The sequence below is a fragment of the Megascapheus bottae genome, chromosome 18 (genome assembly GCF_031878675.1).
Source record: "Megascapheus bottae isolate mThoBot1 chromosome 18, mThoBot2.hap1, whole genome shotgun sequence".
Taxonomy (NCBI): Eukaryota; Metazoa; Chordata; class Mammalia; order Rodentia; family Geomyidae; genus Megascapheus; species Megascapheus bottae.
Window position 1 is genome coordinate 42,664,920 of NC_143526.1, and position 18,466 is coordinate 42,683,385.

General features: G+C 40.4%; 1 protein-coding gene across 1 annotated transcript in view; it reads left to right on the forward strand.

The window, feature by feature from the left end:
- The window catches only part of Dok5 (docking protein 5), a 97,815-nt gene that overhangs the window by 46,981 nt on the left and 32,368 nt on the right, over nt 1–18,466 (forward strand). Inside the window, exons 3-5 of the mRNA XM_090352882.1 lie at nt 12,854–12,968; nt 13,052–13,171; nt 16,081–16,270. Of these exons, the coding sequence (XP_090209008.1) occupies nt 12,854–12,968; nt 13,052–13,171; nt 16,081–16,270 (425 nt within the window). The remainder of the gene's footprint in view (nt 1–12,853; nt 12,969–13,051; nt 13,172–16,080; nt 16,271–18,466) is intronic.

Sequence of the window (18,466 nt, forward strand, 5' to 3'; positions counted from 1 at the left end):
TATTAACATTTTCTCTACCACATTTCAAAATTTAGATATACTTTGAATTGTAGAAACTCATAAGGTAAAGTGTTATCATTCAACTGTACTTGTACAAAGTATCACAATCAAATCAGATTTGGAAATTTACTGTTTACTTTTTACGAGTCTAATAGCTACATCCTTTGTTTGAATTTCTGTGTCACCCATCACAAAACAAGAAAAGCAAGACAAAAACAAAGCTTACTTATGAGTTTCTTTAACTATAGATCCTTTCCTCCCTATTCATATGTATTTCTTCCATGAATTTCTTTTTAGTACTTTCATGAAATTCTTAATTGTGTTTAACTGTAGGATCCACTGGTTTTCCATGTGTATGTGTCTCTGTGTGTCTGTGTAAGCATTTGACTGTAAGCCAAGTGCACACAAAGCTCTCTCACATGAAGTCAACAGGAAATGAGTGCACTTTCTCTAGTGAGTAAGAAAATTGATTTGTGGCTTTGGGTTTGAGGAAAATTGCAGACTGTCATTAGGTTAGACAGCCACTGCTCAAAAAGCTGTTTTGAAAAGGATGAAAATCCATTCCGCTCCTTTGAATATTTTTTGGCAGATTTATTCCTCTTAGTAATTGTTAAAGTATAGAAGCACCATGTTTCTGGTAACAGATTTAAATGGTTCCAAAATATATGTAATAATCATTAAAAAATTCTGATGTTGGGTCCTGGTACTTACCTTGGGAAACAAGGGGAAGTACATTAATAACTATATCTCAGACTTTCCTCTGTGTACACCAATACAGACATTTTCTCATTCATCTTAGGATTGTATTTCTAAAAGAAAGAAATGGAATAATTACATATTTAAGGAGACTATAGGGCTGAGAGTTTGGCCTAGTGGCCTAGTGTGCTCACCTACCATGCATGAAGCCCTGGGTTTGATTCCTTGGTACCACATACACAGAAAAGACCAGAAGTGGCGCTGTGGCTCATGTGGCAGAGCGCTACCCTCAAGCAGAAACTGTCCAAGGATAATACTGAGGCCCTGAGTTCAAGCCCCACGACTGGCAAAAACAAAAAGCATATTTAAAGGGACTATACATTGAGGTTTATTCAGGAGACTCTTCGAGAGTCTGCGGTTTGCACACAAGATTTTTGTGGTCATTCCTTTCACATTTAAAACTCCCCTGGTTTTGAGATAAATTACAGGGTCACAGTGGCTGTATTCGTGTCCTTTCACTTGCATTTTGATTCCAGTTTTCAGTTGACAGTAGTGGTTTTCTCCCACTGATGTAATGCATCCCAAGTACTTGTGACCCGTTGGTGCACATCAAGGTTTCTGATGTGTTGCTGGTAGGAATTTTATTGTTGTGAAGAAATTGTATATCTGTGTTTAGGCTGAAAAACGTGCCTACTGCTTTGGGGGGTGAAAGGCTTAGAAGTGAGATTATTTGATAACATCCTATGCCTTTCTCTCTTCTGTAACTAGAAACAAATCATTTTTAGGAAGGTTGTTTAGAATCATATACCCGATGCCAGCTTAGGAAAGTGGTCCTGCTGGCTCATCCCATCCTCTTTAGGTTTTGATTTCAACTTTACAGTTTATGCACTGTTTAAAAAAAGAAGACACAAAGAACAGATGGATCGGCTGAGTTATTTCACAGGTACAAATAAAGATTCCCTCGTCGGGGACATAGGCCAAATTTATCACTCACACCAGGCATTACTCCAATATATTTTAAGTGACCAAGGTCATGGAGCTATTTTTAGGAAGTATGAAGACATCTAATTTAGAGGTTGGGATCTGACCGTCTAGACTAGCTCTTTCTTAAGAAATCTTTTAGAAAATGTTTACTTAAGTTGCAAAAGTTCAAGCGTCTTGACAGAGGCATTTGGGAACTTAATATTCTATGTTTAAAACTTTATGTTAGAACCCGCCATGACTCTCGTTTGCCTGTCTGTATTCACTCTCTCTCTTTAAATTATTCATGCCTTTCTATAGAAGACAATCTGAAAAACAAAGCAAAGTTTTAGAACAAGTTATACAAATTCCTTATGTGTTTTAAAATAGTAATGCTTATAAGTATGCTGAAATTTTAGACACAGTTATATACTACCAGTAACCATAATGTCTTTATTATTGGGTCTTGAACTTGAACTCAGAGCTTAAGCACTAGAGCTCTCCATCTTAAGCCACAATCCCACTTCTGGCTTTTTGTGTATAATCGGAGATAAGAGTCTTACAGACTTTTCTGCTGGGGCTGTCTTCAAACCACACTCCTCAGGTCTCCGCCTCCTGAGTGGCTAGGATGACATGTTTGAGGTGCCAGCAGCCGGCCATAATATTACAGAAGATGCGGACCAGGAAGTAGATGTTTTCATACTATTTTTATTTTCAAAGAAAACCTACAAAAGTGAAAAGGGCTTGTGTCACTTCATTTTCAGTAGGATAATGACTTTATTTATTTATTTTTTAAAAGAATGCAGTAATTTAAAGCTTGTGCCTAGCTCTGCAATTTGCATATACAAAGTGAATTGCTCGCTTAATTCATTCAGTCTCACAAGGGAAAAAAAATAATGAGAATACAGCCTACAAAAGCAGGGCAGAAAATTGCCTTTTAGGTAGCAGTCTCATTTGCACTTGGTAAACATAAATAAATCATCGTGTGTAAATTACCATCAGTAAGAGATTGGTGGAGGGAGTGAAAATCAAATCTTGTATTTCTAAATGGCTTTTGAGTTTGCAATATGCCAGAAACACGCTTGATATTTCCCTCTGATGACCACTATTGCCTATTCTGGCAGGAATACGTCCGTTCCCAAAGGGAATATGCTGTTTAAAATCCAGTTGTATTCATTTTCCCTGGAAACACTGGGTGAGAGCTTAACAAAATTTCTCCATCTTCAACAAAATAATCTATTTAGAGAATTGACTTGTGTAATTTGCAATTGTTTTCAAAGTTGCTAATGAAAGACTATAGTGGTAGCAAATTAAACTTTTAAAGTATGGCCACTTGGCTGATTGCTAGCTGTGAAACATTTATTTCAATGAGTACTATCATTTATGATGAATAAGACATCTGGGGTACAGCTTTTAAGCAGACAAATTAATTTGTAGTCTATATTTGGAAGTTCTTAATTGGATGCTATACTTAAAGATTTATCAGAAATTAAGGAGCAGGCAGAGTGTTTCTTTGCTGTGATAGAATCATGGTACTTCACATATTTGTGGAGAAAGTTAGACATCAGGAACTGCATAGAATTAAGTAATTTTGGTGTGTGTGTGTGTGTGTGTGTGTGTGTGTGTGTGTGTGTGTGTTTGCGTTTGTATGCAGGTGTGAGCGCCATTGCTGGGACATGGATTCAGCGTGTGGGCACTGTCTCTTCATTCACGGCTGGCATACTATCATAGCTCCATGTCTGGCTTTTCAGTGGCTAACTGCAGTTAACAATGCCACAGACTTTTCTGTCTGGACTGGCTTTTAACCATTATCCTCCTATATCACGTCTTCTGAGTACCTAGCAGAGTTAAGCAGTTCTTAAGTCTCTAATCCTTCCCATTCTAACCCAAGTGAAAGTCTCTCCAACCTCATTGAAATCTTCCCCTTTGTTCTGGTTCTGTCCTTCCTCAGGCCATGACCCATACCTGCCGGCCACAGCCAGCACTGTGGACGACACTCTCGTGGATCCCATGGGATTGCTTCATCCAATGTTGTTGTGTTGCAGCCTCTGAGTCTTTTAGGTGCAGTAGCTTCCTCTCATTTTTGGAAACCCCAAATTTCGTCAGATAGTAGGGCAAAACTGTCCCCAAAACTGGGGTCTGCAGAACACTCTTTATCATGCACAGAAAGGGTCAATTCATTTTGCCTTTCAGATTTCAGGATTCATGCCCCAGGCCCTTTACAGTGGATTCCAGCCCCAGCAGTTCTGGGCTCCCACCTTATTATTCTCAAGCCTGCTCACCTCTGCTCTTCGCTGTGCATCTACCAACAGTGGTATGAATGTGCACATGTGGATTATTTTATAAATCCATCTCTGTGTTCTTTGATGCATGAACCTTTGCCCACCCTTCAGGACCTACCTTGGGAGTTACAAGATTGAATTCAAGAATGATGGCTTCTCTGATCTTTTTTCTCTATTAACTTGCTGGCCTTTAGTAATTGAGTAAAAGAGTAAGCTTGCTTACCTATGCTTGCATTGCGGTTTCTATTTGCCAATTGTGTGAACAAGTTAACCTCTTCAGACCTTCACCTTCTTCTGTGTACACAACAGGAAGACAATTAGTCCTGGCTAGTTAGAAAGTTGTGGGAAGACTAAATGTCACAGTTGAGATGAAATCCTTGTAATCCAGCACTATGCTCGTAATTAAGAACAGAGTAAAATGTGTTAGACACTGCCCTGTCTGTTATGTAAGCTTTCATAAACATCCCAGAGGCAAAGCAGAGTCACTGTTGTAGATCGAAGAGCTTTTGGAGACTTGAGAGTTAGGTGCATAGATCTTTCCGGTCCTGAGGTTGTATAGACTTGTTCTAGCTAATAATTCTCTGGAGGAAGACTGCCTGGAGGCCAATCCAACACCTCTGTCACTCACTGGAAATTGTCCCCAGCACTGAGCCTGTTAATGACACCTCTGAAACTTAATCTCCTTGCTTTTACAACGTATATGATGTCTATTTTAGGAGGTAGAGATTACACTAAACCAGCCCTTATCACAGGTCTACTGGATGCGAGGCACAGCTCTTGACAAAGGATATTATTGATGAAGGAGGGTCTCTGTCCTTACTCTGGTGAAGAAGACACAGGCATAAAATACATATCTATCTCTCTGTCTGTCTGTCTATCTATCTATCTATCTATCTATCTATCTATCTATCTATCTATCTATCTACCTACCTACCTACCTACCTACCTATCTATCAGAGTATTGTGGGATAGAATGAAGCAAAGGGAGGATGGGAGGGAGTCACACTCAGGAAGAGGAAATGTTTGTGTGGAGAAGAAGAGCGAGTGCCAAGTCTCTGAGCAAGGAGCACGCTGTTCATTAGGAACAGATGCCACAAACAGGGCAGAGTTCAGGTGGACTTCTAAGATGCAGTTGAGATGGGCTGACAAGATGCTATGGTCCCTTGTGTGCTGACGGTCACTTCAGTAGTTTCCCGAAATGACCTGTAAGAAGGATGCATGCATAACGAACTGGATATACAGACAGTTCCCTTGGAACTGGGTCCCAGTGCCTGGGACTAACTGATGCCGCTTGATTTCTTCCAGCAACAGAAAAAGAAACCTTTCTCTGAGAGGAACACAGACCATGTAAGAATAGGAGGAACAATATAGTTGGCACGTATCTTGAGCTCAGTGCAGGATTCAGGATTTTTCGGACTGATTTTCATTCAGTGCCATCTAGCACAGTCACACACTGGGCTAGGAAGCATACCACCAACAAGGTAGCCTTCTGTCATTTTCTGTACTGCTCCAGAAAAGGCGAGTCTGTCCACCCTCACCATCTGCCCAGAGTCTCTGCAAATGAAGCATGTTGTACAGCTGGGAAGTGACTCAGGGGCTCTGCTGTGGATGGAAGAATGCAGGTCCCCACAAATGGCTGGAGAGTCTGAGCATCACCTGTGGCCCTTCTCAATAAACCTTAAAATGTGGCCTACATGGACCCTATTCACATGTGCTCAGTTCTGAGGACTCATGGTCAGGATACAGCTGTGGGATAGCTAGCCGGCCGCATCTGCTCAGATGCCCACAGCTGGCCAGTGGCAATGTGACTGCCAGTGAGTGTTCCCATGAGTACAGCATCTCACCTGTGAACCAAAGTAGCTAGGTAAATCCTAAGAACGAGGGAATCCATCTGTGTAGAAATTGGGTAGTGGGCATCTGTATCAGCTATGCCTTGCAGAATGTATTACAGAAGGTTGAATTTGAGTGATTCTGGTGGCAATTGGGATCTCTTTCCAGCACAAGTGGGTGGAGACAGGGCCAACAGGATCATTCAGAATTAGACTTGGATCTGGTCTCAGGTGACAGAGCAGGAGGGTTAGGAGAACAGCATTGGATGCAAGGATGTTCTCGGAAGAGGCTGGCTGGGGAGCATGATGTTCTGATTACAAATAGAATAGGTCTTACTTATCTAAACAGAGAAATGGTGGCCACTTCCTAACAGTCTCTCTGCATCATCCCATTAATATAGGGATTCTGTGACATTGTGTTTGCCTTCCACTGTTGAGGGGCTGGCTTCTGTGATGCTACAGTCCATGGATGGAATATTAAATAATAGGAAACCTGACACTACACTGTTGGTGTTGTGTAGTTAGGCCTGTGATGGTTGTCTGTACTGAGCATGCATAGATTTTATTCCCTTTACATTATTCTCTAAACAGCATAACTGTTTACTTAGCATTCACATTGTACAGGAACATAGCCTTATCTCTTGCCACAGTTATAGGAGATGCACAGAGTGTGGCTGGATTACACAGACTCAGTTGAAAGTCATGCACTTGCTTAGTCTCAGGAAAGAGGAGAGTGTCCTCATAAAGCTGGGTTGAAGCTCCAGAAGAAAAAATGCATTTATGGTATCTTCTTGACTATTGTTGAACTCATGCTCAAAGAAGATTTGACTCATGGTCAAAGAAGATTAAATGACCAAGCCCAGAGTCATCAGGGAAGGATCACCAAGATGAGGAGTGCATCTTCGTGAATAATGACTCAGTGCATGGCAGAAAGGAATGTGACTCTGCGGTTAAATTTGTTTTTGGTTTGATTTCAGAATTTCCAGAGCTCAGTGGGAGAAATTTCTTTACCTTTTTCCACCTCTGTACTAGAATGAGAAGACTTCTACTGAGATGTCATTTATACTCTTATCTGAATTTTGAAGAAGTTCCTATCTTCTATGAATTTTGAAATAGCCCATGATAATTCCTGCCATAAATGACTTGAGGATATCTAAAATCACATTAAATATGGAGCTAAATTGGGCAGTTGAACATTTTTAATAAGTCATATAGATCTTTTGGTGATCTTTAATATTATTTTTTGTGGTACTGGGGTTTGAACTCGGTGTGTTGCTCTTGCTCTACCATTTGAACCATGTCTCTAATCATTTTTGCTTTGAGTTATTTTTCAGATATGGGCCCTTTCACTAAATTTTTCCTTTGCCTGGTCTTGAATCAGAGTCCTCCCAAACTCTGTCTCCTTAATAGTTTGGTTTAGAGGCATGAGAAACATGTGCTACGATGCTTGGCCTAATTGCAACAGATTTAATTACATTCAATAGAAAGACTTCTGGATTGAGTGATCTTAAAAATATTCTGGAAGAAGAGAAGAAAGCTGAGAGGCCAAATTATAACTTTAACAACAACAACAACAACCAGATAGGTAGCAGTTTAAAAATAATCAGTTCTTTTACTTTCCTAACTTGGATCACCATTGTTCAATGTGGTGATTACACTATAAGATAGGGAAAATACTTCTATATTCAGTTTCTATACCATCACAAATCATAAAATTTGACTTCCCTTTCTTTCCTGTTAGTTATCAAATCCCAACTGATAGTCATGAAATCTGTAGCCAGGTCTCATGCACAGCTCTCCTGGGACAGTCCTTTTGTTCTGTAAGCCATAACTCTTAGATATTTCAGATCTGGGTCATGAAACTTGAAATGCTTTATTGTCTTTCTCTCTTGGGAAATACAATTGTGAAATGGGCCAAAGAGGCACAAAGAAAACAAATGGCCTCGTTTGGATTCCTGACCTTAGGGAGATCAGGTGGAAACCAATTCATGGCCAGGTTTCAATTGAAATCTACTGCCGATATCCCTGCTGAGAAATGAGAATGGTTCTGAGTGATTTGATGATCTTATTGGTTCACGCTGAGCCATTGACTGTGTAGGAACTTAGATGGGAATGGAGTTAATTTCATAAGAATAGAACCAGTTTAGCAGTAGTAGATTTATAATGTTTTCCTTACGTTTTAGTCATTTGTCATTTATTATTGTTTTGACACAATCACTGTTACCTTTAATCTTATTCACTAAGACGCCTTAAATCAGTCAAAGGTTTTACTGTTTAAATAATCTTCCTGTAAGAGAAAACCATTACTACTGTTACTTCACAGAAACCAATGTCATGTATAATGAGCATAAGTTAATATCATCAGCAAATACAAATGAAAAGACTATAATGGTTTTGAGTTATGGATGCTTTTACTGCCTTCCAATCTTTTTGAATGTGTATGTGGTAACACACACACACACACACACACACACACACACACACACACACACACAAAATATGCCAACATTTCCATATTTCCATTTTCTGTCTCTGGTGCTGGGAATCAGACCCAGGACCTCATACATGCCAGGCAAGGTCTAAGCTCTCTGCCACATCTGAAGAACATTTTAAGCATACCTCATGGCATTGTGTACAAAAGATTTCTAGAAAAGTCCACCTTCAAACCCTTCATCCATTTAAAAATTGGCTGTTGATGGCGCTCTGATTAATTTCCTTTTGTGAAGTTATTCTGTTCTTTTTGTTTGTCACTGGTTTCTAAATTTATTGAAATTGTGTGAGAAAGGACATTTGGTACGCTTTCATTCTCCTTCAGTCTGTTAAGACTTTTCGTTAGTACCTAATACTTGGCCTGTCTTGGGAAATGTTCTGTGTGCCTCGAGAAGAGAGCTCTGACTGTTCTGAAGGGAAAGGGATGAACAAGTTAGAGATTTTGTTCTTCTGGGGTCTGTGTGGTTTGCACAGCTCTTGGGCAAAGGCTCTAGAATTGGGTTTATTCTGGAATTGCAGGTGTGAGAGCAGGGATTGAATGCAAAAACCTATTTATTGGCTACATCTCTTCCAAACAAGTTGTTTCCCACTCCAAGGTCTGTGCCCTAGGCAAGTCCTATGTATGAACTACTTGGGGTTGGCTGCCCAAAACCCAAGAGGCCTCACCAGCCTCTTCCAGATGTTTTCTTCTTAGAATGGCTTCTTTGGTTCCTGGTGCAAAATGGTAGCTCAAATGAAACCCTTGTGCACAGCTTTATTTTTCTTACTGCATTTCTGTATCCCTTGTGCTGGTTGTTCTTGTTTCTTTATGGCAGAGTGTGTTTCAGGAAGACAGTACCATGGCCTGTCACTGAAATTTGACTCAGAGTAAATGCCAAAACAACAAATACACAATCAGTAACCAGATCAAGGACCAAATGGATCCATACAGGAAAGTTCTTGGGCAGGATCTTTGCTTCTACAAATGAGCATACATCATTATTTCCCTGCATATGATGACATCTCAAAGAAATACTGTTATATCTTAAAGAAATTATTTTATCAGTAAATCAATACACAAAGGCATAGACTCTATGCCTCAATGGAGAACTGAAGTGGGGTTGAAAGGTGTAATGGATGCTGAGTTTAGAGTGTCTTTTGGAAGAACTATCAAGAAACTCAAACTGAAGGTCAGCAGAATGAACAAAGCCACTCCTCATCCATAAAAACCTCTTCAGGGTGATATGAAAAGCCCATCGAAGTCGCTTCCAATGGTCCCATTTCAAATAAAATTGATATTACAGGAGAACTTGAGATCTTATCAGAACACATATTTGCTTCCAAAATGATTCTTCCACGGTGAACATTTAGTTTGTAAAAGAAATTTTGGAGCATTCATCTTGTTTGGATGCTCTCATCTGTAGAATGTACTGATGATAAAAATAAATACGTTTTATTAAAGCTTTGCGTGATTTACAAAGATCTCTACAAATGTCCTGTTGATGTAAGACTGTGTATATGACACAGAGATGGGGGGAGGAGGAAGGGAAGGAGAGAGAGAGAAAAAAAGAGAAAGAGAGAGAGAGAGAGAGAAAGAGAGAGAGAAAGCAGACAGACACAGGGAGACAGAGGGAAGGAGATATTGCTCACTGAAGAGTCCAGCTCTGTGTTGGCATACAGACAATAGTGTTGGGAGCTCGTTCTCCTTTGACTCGTGCAGCCTTGACCCCGCCTGCTCTGTGAACACTTCTTTCCCTGGGCTGAGTGGGGGGTGGGTGTTGCTTCGCTTCTTACCAAAACCAATTTCCAAAGTGGGTAATTGTGTTCTGACTCCCACATTTCCCCCTGCATTTCCTGACTGCTTTGGGTGACAATGTCTTCCTCTTTGCCCTTAATGGATACGTAATGAAGTGACATATTTCAAAGTCATGACTGTGTTTCAGACTAGAGAGGATTTTCGAAATCATGTCTCAGTAGAGGGTTGACATAAAGCTGGTGTATATGTGCTCTGTGTCTGCTCCTAAGAGAGCCATATTGTAAAGAAAGGGGTCTCCCCCAGGGAAAGCTTATTTTCAGGGCCTAAAAGTCCTCTACGCGGGTAGCGGCTAGTGTCCAAAGATGGTCAGGAACCAGAATTCCAGCCAGTTCTCTTTGTTCACATTTTGTTTCCAGGGGTTTTTAGTTGTGAGTTTGGTTGTATGACAACCTTTCTCAACCTCAGTCTCCTCATCTGAAAAATACTCTCCAACTTTTATGAAGAGCAAATCAGACATTCAATATGACCGTATGGAATACATGGATACCCTGACTGTAGGTCTGATTTTTTTTAAATTGCTGTGTCAAGCTATCGAAATAAATAGATGAATTGCAACAGTATAATAATAAAACAGATTTTGTAGCTCGTATGTGAGAATGGAGAAAGTACTCATTCATTTACATTGAGATTAGGACAAGTTTCTCAGGGTAGTTGTCTCGGAATCTCTCAGGAAAGTTGGTGAGGGCGTTTGGCCTGTGCTTATAGAGGCTCTGGATTAGACTCAAGGAAAATAATGCCACTCAAAATGTATCCCTTCCCTGTCAATAGAATTTCCTCTCCTGAGACTGGATGGACGCTATACCAATAACGGTTGTAGTCCTTTCCGGGTTGTGAGTCAGTCTTCGGATTGGTTATATCTTGGGGTGGGTTTCCAAAGCAGCCTCCATATGTAATTATAATTTTTGCCAGTCTGGTGCTTAAACTTATGGTGCTTAAATTCATGGCCTGGGCACTGTCCTTGTGCTTTCTCAAGGCTAGCACTCTACCTCTTGAGCCACAGCACCACTTGCGGCTTTTCTTGTGTTTGTGGTACCAAGGAATCGAACCCAGGGCTCTGTGCATGCTAGGCAAGCACTCTTCCCCTAGGCCATGCTCCTGTCCCTGTAATTGAAATTTAACTAACACTTGGAAGGGGAGGAAAGTAGGAAGAGAGCAGAGCAGGCTCCAACTGGATGAAGTAGAATGGTTGAGAAAGGTGGTAGGACATGCAGATGGGCTAGCAAGAGCAAGGCTAAGAGTATCTCTCTTAGGCCTTTTAGACCAGAGGATTTGGATTTGTGTGCTAAATGTAAGTGTTCCATTTTTTTCATAGGCATGCTAGAATCAGGTTTAGATTTTGAGTCGGCAGTGAATTACTGAGGATTAAGAGTATGGAGAGCCATAAGATTTGTTTTGGGTTTGGGGCACAAAAGTAAGCATGCTAATGGAGTCAGCAGTTGCATCCTTTGAGTTCTGAGGGCCTTGCTGCATTTGAGTGGGGGGAGGTGGGCAGAGGGAGATGCAAAATGTTGAGACCTTGACAACGCTGGTCTGACCAGTTCCTAAGTAGCACTGTGCGATAGATATTTCATGCTAAGAAATTTGCAGGCCAGTGGGGGTTAAGAAGCATTCCTCAATCCAGGCATTTATTGAATTTAGGGTAATAGGTAGGAAAGGTTCTGCAATCTCATCATAGGCATAGATGGATGGGAGACACTTTTCTTTTTTCGCAACCACACAAAGGAGATATACAAAGGAGTGGTTAAACTCTTCATGGAAAAAACTTTCATGTTATATTTATACATCATACATATATATACATACACATATACACGCACATATGTAATCATATATTATATACTTATCCTAAAGCCACCTAAACCTTCTTTAGGGAAGGACTCAAGGATACAGATGCCACCTTTCAGTGCAGCAGAGGAGCTGGGCAGAACGGCTACTGTGAAAGTCAATGAATTAATACCCTTTAGGCATGGAAGAGGTTACAACAGCACTAACTGGGTGAAGGGTAGGGGAGATGGAAGGACCCAGAGAGTGTCTAGTGAGAACAACTTTCCTACTCATGGGAACAAGATGGCTCTGTGCTGGGTTCTCAGACCCTGAAGCAGAGGCCTCATAATTCCTGAAAAGCAGCTAGAAGTCAGAGGGAGTGAAAATTTGTGGGAAGGCAAAATTCCTCTGTGTGCTCTGTGTTGGGATGTAGGACTTAACCTTGTACAGGGTGCCATTTTGTTTTTGAGATTCTAACCCAGTGCATCTCTGCAAGATAGCCAAGACTGAGATAATTTTGTGATGAGTTGGAATGTTTTCTTCTTCCCTCTCTTCCCCTCCCTTCCTTTTCTCCTTCCTTTTTTCTCTCCATTATTCTTCTTTCCCTGTGGTTCAATGCTCTGAGCATTTCAAATACTTGCTCTGAGAATCTTAATGGGAGGCTTTTGGAGTGGCCAGGAAAGGCCATAGCAGTGAAGGCCATAGATTTGTGAACTACTGATAAGGTAGTCTTTCTGACAACTAATAACATTTGATTTTCTACCTCTGTGAAATGCCCCTGTATCCACTCTGAAAAAGTTAACAAGGAAAGATGACTTGTCAGCATTCCTTTGGTCTGTTTTAAGGGTAATGTTGAATTCCCTTAGCTAATTCATAGCTTTCGAATGCTCAGATGCATCCCATGGAGCTGTGTTTGTCTGGGGCGTACTCACTGCTTTCTGTGCTCAGTGTTTTCTGTGCTCAGCTTTGGTGTTGTAGGTAAGGTTTCCATGCACTGTGAGAGACCTTGACCTGCTCATTTTTTTTTCCTGTTTCAGGTTACAGAACTCAACAACGTGAAGAACGTAGCTCGATTGCCAAAGAGCACCAAGAAACACGCCATAGGCATTTACTTCAATGATGACACCTCCAAGACCTTTGCTTGTGAATCAGGTTTGTCTGAGCCTGGGGCCCTTGTCTGTGGGCCTGTGCTGGGGTACTCGGCACCCAGCTTCATCTTCTGGCCATTTCCACAGATCTGGAGGCGGACGAATGGTGCAAAGTCCTGCAGATGGAGTGTGTGGGCACACGGATCAACGACATCAGCCTTGGCGAGCCCGACTTGCTGGCTACCGGGGTGGAGAGAGAGCAGAGTGGTGTGTACAGAACATCTCGCTTTTCCTCTTGTGCAGATTTTCCCCTTCGTAATAAACCACACGGCATCGCCATGGTGGTCACATTTTGTTATGGAAATGTGTATTGTACAAAAGTGTCTGCATTATTGAGCTCAGCCAGCAGTTCTGAGGAACCTATTGTGTGCTAGAGCTCCAGCGTGAGATATTTCCCTTCCCCTAGCAGCCCCGTGTCAGTTCTCAAGGTTTCCTCCGCGATACAAAGCTTCTCAGAGCAAAAATACTTGGCTTCAACTCTAGTAGCAAAGCAGTGTCTGATTCCCATCTTTACTCTTGGGTAGGCACCTACAGCACACAAATTCTAAAGCAATGGGCCTTTTGCCTTGTGTTTTTCACTTAAAATATTATTGACTGCTTTCCAGTGCTTTTAACAGTATTTGCATGAATATTTCACCGAGATAACCACTTAAAAAATCTACAATTCTTCTTACCTGAACACTTGGGCCAATTCAGCTAAACACACCCTCTAGGAATAAATCACTTTAAATAATAATGAGCAAAATATTCACGATCATTTTGGCAAAAATCAATACTGGTTTTTAGCTCAAACTTGGAATAGCTTCTTTCTCTCCAAATAGCCACGCTTTGTCATGGGGCTGCACAGATCCCAGCACACTGTGTTAGTGGTGGCTGGCTTGATCTATGAGAATGGATCGGAGCAGAAGGAGCTCTGGGTCACCCGGATTGATGACAGACATGGCAGAGGTGGAATTGTACTGACCTCCACGGGAATGCACTCCCATCGTTAGTGACAGAATGCTCTTCTCAACAGTCACTGTCTTCAAGACACATTTACACTCTGTTACTTTCTCAGAGCCATCGTATCTACTACGATCAATCTCCACCCAACTGTCACTAACCAAGGCCCCAAAAATGTGAGCTAATAATTCAGAAGAGCTCTTTTGTAGATTGGGAAATTGAGCTACAGGGAGATTAAGCCCTTCTCGTGGTCATTCACTTCATCCCCAGACTCATCTTTTATGGTTGACTAAGACCAGGAAAAGGCTGGACAGAAAGGATGCCCGAGAGGCTTGCAGGCATGTAGACAGAAGCAGGACAGGATGTAATTATGGTTTTGTAAAGTGCTCACTCAGAAAGTCACTTCTGTTTCACAGGGCTGTGAAGTGAATTCAAGTGTTGGCTGTGCCCTAGGCTCTGCCTTCACCTAAAGGCTTCTGTACCTAGGTCATCTCTTCTGCCGTTGTGCAGAAAGGGGGAATTTCTCTGGGAGAATTACTAGGGATTATGCTGGCACCGGTGGCTCGCACTTGTAATTGCAGAGAAGCTTATCTCCAGTTAACCAACAAAAAGCCAGACAAGAGTCACTGTGACTCAAGTGGGCAAGTGTGAGCCTTGAGCAAAAAGGCCAAGTAAGAGTGCAAGGCCCTAAGTTTAAGTCCAAGTGCCAGTAAACACTTTACTGTATGCCTGCTGGGCTAGAGCTCTACCACTGAGCTGTGCCCCAGGGTGTACTCTGAATCTTTTTCAGGGAGTACAGTTTCTTCTGGGCACATTAATCTGTGATGACATCCTTTACCTCTCACTTTATGAAAAGTTTTTCCCTGGTTCAGAGGGCTCCAGGACAGTGTTCCATTAGAAATGTATTTTTGAAAGAACAATGACAAAATAGTAGTATTTGATTATTAAGTGTTTGAAATCTTTCAGAAAATTTAAATTGTAGATGCACAGGTTCATTTTTTTTTTTTTTGCCAGTCCTGGGCTTGAGCTCAGGGCTTGAGCACTGTCCCTGGATTTTCTCAAGGCTAGAGCTCTACCACTTGAACCACAGCACCACTTCTGGCTTTTTGCTACGTATGTGGTACTGAGGAATCGAACCCGGGTCTTTGTGCATGCTAGGCAAGCACTCTACCACTAGGCCAAACTCCCGGCCCCCACAGGTGCATTTTATCTTGACATTACTGTTTACTAAAGCCAAACTAAAATTTTGGAAAATTTGAATGATTATCGTATTACTAGACAATTAAATTAGAATGTCATTAGCATAAAATTGTTGGGGCTTTGTGAGATGTCTGAATCTACTGTGATGGTTGGGTGGAAATGTGTTTGTGATCCAGAGGTGGTGCTGGCTTACTGTTCAAGGTATTGGAAAATATTCATACAGTATTAGAGTAACAATAATTTTGTTCCCATTTTACTTATAAATTTTGACTCAACATTTTTTGTATTGATGAGTTTTCTAAAAATGTAACAAAAATACCATCACTGAGGAGAAGAAAAGTTTTTTAACAAGTATCCAAACAAATTAGTATTTCTTTCCAATAATTGGCTAAAGAAGGATCTCTGTTAAAACCATTAAATATAGTCATTGAATTTTCACAAATGGTTGGTCAGTTAATTGCATAGCATTAGTGTGGAATTTTACCTAAATAATTTGAGGAAATAATTTATTCATTTAATTGTAGGAAATACAAATCAACCAGTGTAACTTTAGCTTCACAAAACCATGAGGCAATTATTTTTCACCTACATCTTTTATATATATGAAAATATGGGTGTAATTAATGTGTGCTTGGTAAGAAAACGCGCTTTTAGTGGTGTTATTGCTTTGGTCTGTTCTTGGCCTAGAAATGTTTTTATTATGCAAATTAAAAGTCTGTGGTCCTATGCTCGTGTAAATAGTGTTTCCTGTGTGTTGACAGTCAGACTCTATCGTTATTGCATTATTTAGTAGTGTCTCCATTTGAAAATCATTATCTGAGATGGGTCATTTATGAGAAACTTGTGTCCTCTGAATATTCAAGCAAATCCTATCATGTGAGCGTCAGTGATTTCTAAATGCATCTGTGTTCCTGTGATGTATTTTGATGTGCTGTTCCTGGGGATTTTAGACTGACCTTTTGTTTTTCTCCCAGAGAGATTCAATGTGTATTTGATGCCGTCCCCTAACCTAGCTGTCCATGGCGAATGTGCCTTGCAGATTACCTATGAGTATATCTGTCTTTGGGACATCCAGAATCCCAGAGTTAAACTCATCTCTTGGCCGCTAAGCGCCCTGCGGCGGTATGGACGAGACACCACGTGGTTCACTTTCGAGGCAGGGAGGTGAGTTCAATTGGTTTTAATGATACTTCCCCCTTCCCACCCCCACCTCAGGCTCTTTGGGAGATTCATCAGCTGTGATTGCCAAACTCGAGAGGTGTTTTACAAGATTCATGCATTTAACCTAGCTGTTCTTCTGGATGAGGCTGCTGATGGTTCATGCATGTGATTTGAATTTCCATGGCACAGTTGGATTCCACACTGCAAACTGAAGTTGATACCAGCACCAAAATGGACCATTGGCTAGGTGAAGCTGGACAGGGGCCAGAGTCTTGTTTTGGGGAAAGCTTCCGAATGTCCTTTTCTGTTGCCTTTCCTCATTGTGGGTAATAGCATGGAGCCTGGATGGGAGGGCCACTGAAATTGTTAGAATTGAAGATTCTTGAGTTCCATGCCAGCTGCTCACAGGTTAATGATTGACAGTAATCCCAGGAGGGGTTTTCATTCTAAAACATTTGTTAGGGCTCCTATGATTCCTTTCAGGAGTCAATGTGGCGGCAGCTGGATGGGTGGATCGGCACTTATAAAGAAATCATACTGCCTGATGTTTTATTTGTCTTTTCTCCTGTGCCCTCTGAGCGGAGGCTGTTATTTTTAGAAGCACACTGATAAATTTTAATGTAAGAGTTTTCAAATGACCACGTTTTAAGGATTCATATCCTTCTCCACATGGCCTAGAATTCAAGTCAGAAACAACCAAGTTAAGGCATTAAGTTTGTTAAGTGATATTAATTGCATGCATTGTGCCTACCACAATCTCCACCCTTCAAATGTTATTTGTTAAATATTATTTCCTACAGGAAAATGAGATTTGATGCAAAGGGAGTAAAACAGACATCCAGTCCACTGCCCACTGCACTAACTCATGACAACAGATGATCATAGTGCTCTGCTCAATTAAGCTGTTTACTCTGTTTTAAATGGAGCAAAATTATTTAAATTTTACTTTTCAGAAATGGCCGACATCTCATGTTCTTAGAACAATCCTTGAATGTTTTTAAATTTGTCTTTCCCATGTATTTCTTCTCTGTTCCATTTTATTTTTCAGAACCTACCAATAGACAATGGAAAGAAAAATACTCACATATTAAGAAAATAAATGTTAATGCTCAGAGTAATATTGTTCTTTGGTCAGAACTACATCTTTATCTTTTGAGATTATTAGGAATTTGTTTGGTCAGATTCATATACTTCCCCTTTGAATCTTAGAGATTATTATTAATTATTAATTAATTGAGTATAACCACTGAAATCTAGACATTGAAAATGTCTTATTATAGAACTAGACTTTTATATTGCTTATTCACTTCACATCATTCTCCATTGATATACTCTGGTGATGGGTTTGATTCTGGATTAGTCAAAAAGTTCAAATAGTTATTCAATCATTAGGTTTTTTTCTCCCCTGAGCTGTAATTTACTCTCTGTGGGAAATTGTAAGAGGAAAAGAACATGACTTTATTTAAGAGCGTGGCTTTTTGTGGTTATATCTGAGGACCAAAACCTAAGTAAAATTAAGTAGTATATCATGACTGTTCGAATGTTTTAAAATTATGTCATTGATTTTTCAATGTTTAAACGGAATATTAATTTTTCTTGTGAAAGTTTAATTCACATTGAAATCTAATAGCATTGCCCAAGATCTAGGAGATTACTTAAAAGATTTTGATATTTTCTCTGAGTGTTAAATGAAACCACAGAGATGCATAATCAGGTATATTTAAGTCTGTGTTTGTGTGCATAGTGTGTGTGTGTGTGTGTGTGTGTGTGTGTGTGTGTGTGTTTGGGTGGATGAGTGTTGTGTGTGTATGTTGGAATTGCATTCATATGTTTAAAAGGATGGAGAGGCAGGTATGCCTATAAGTTAGCAATAAAGTAGCTTAAGACAAATAATTGCTGAGTAAGAAGTACAGACATACTGGGAACATAAATTTCAGAATCACTTAAGTGGTCACTGGCCAATAGCCATAAAACAATGAGTTGGAGAGTGAAAACCATTATTTCCATGATTTTAATGGTCCTTTTATGGTCTGTCCTCTGGGGAATTCTATCCAGTAGTTGAGTGGTATAATACCTATCAACACTAACCATTCAGTGAGGGGCCTCCAGTAGTTGGGAGAATAGAATTCTTTTTAATCTTAAATAGCATTTTTATTAACTGGTATGCTTTGCAAGATTAATAAAGAATGGATTCTGAGT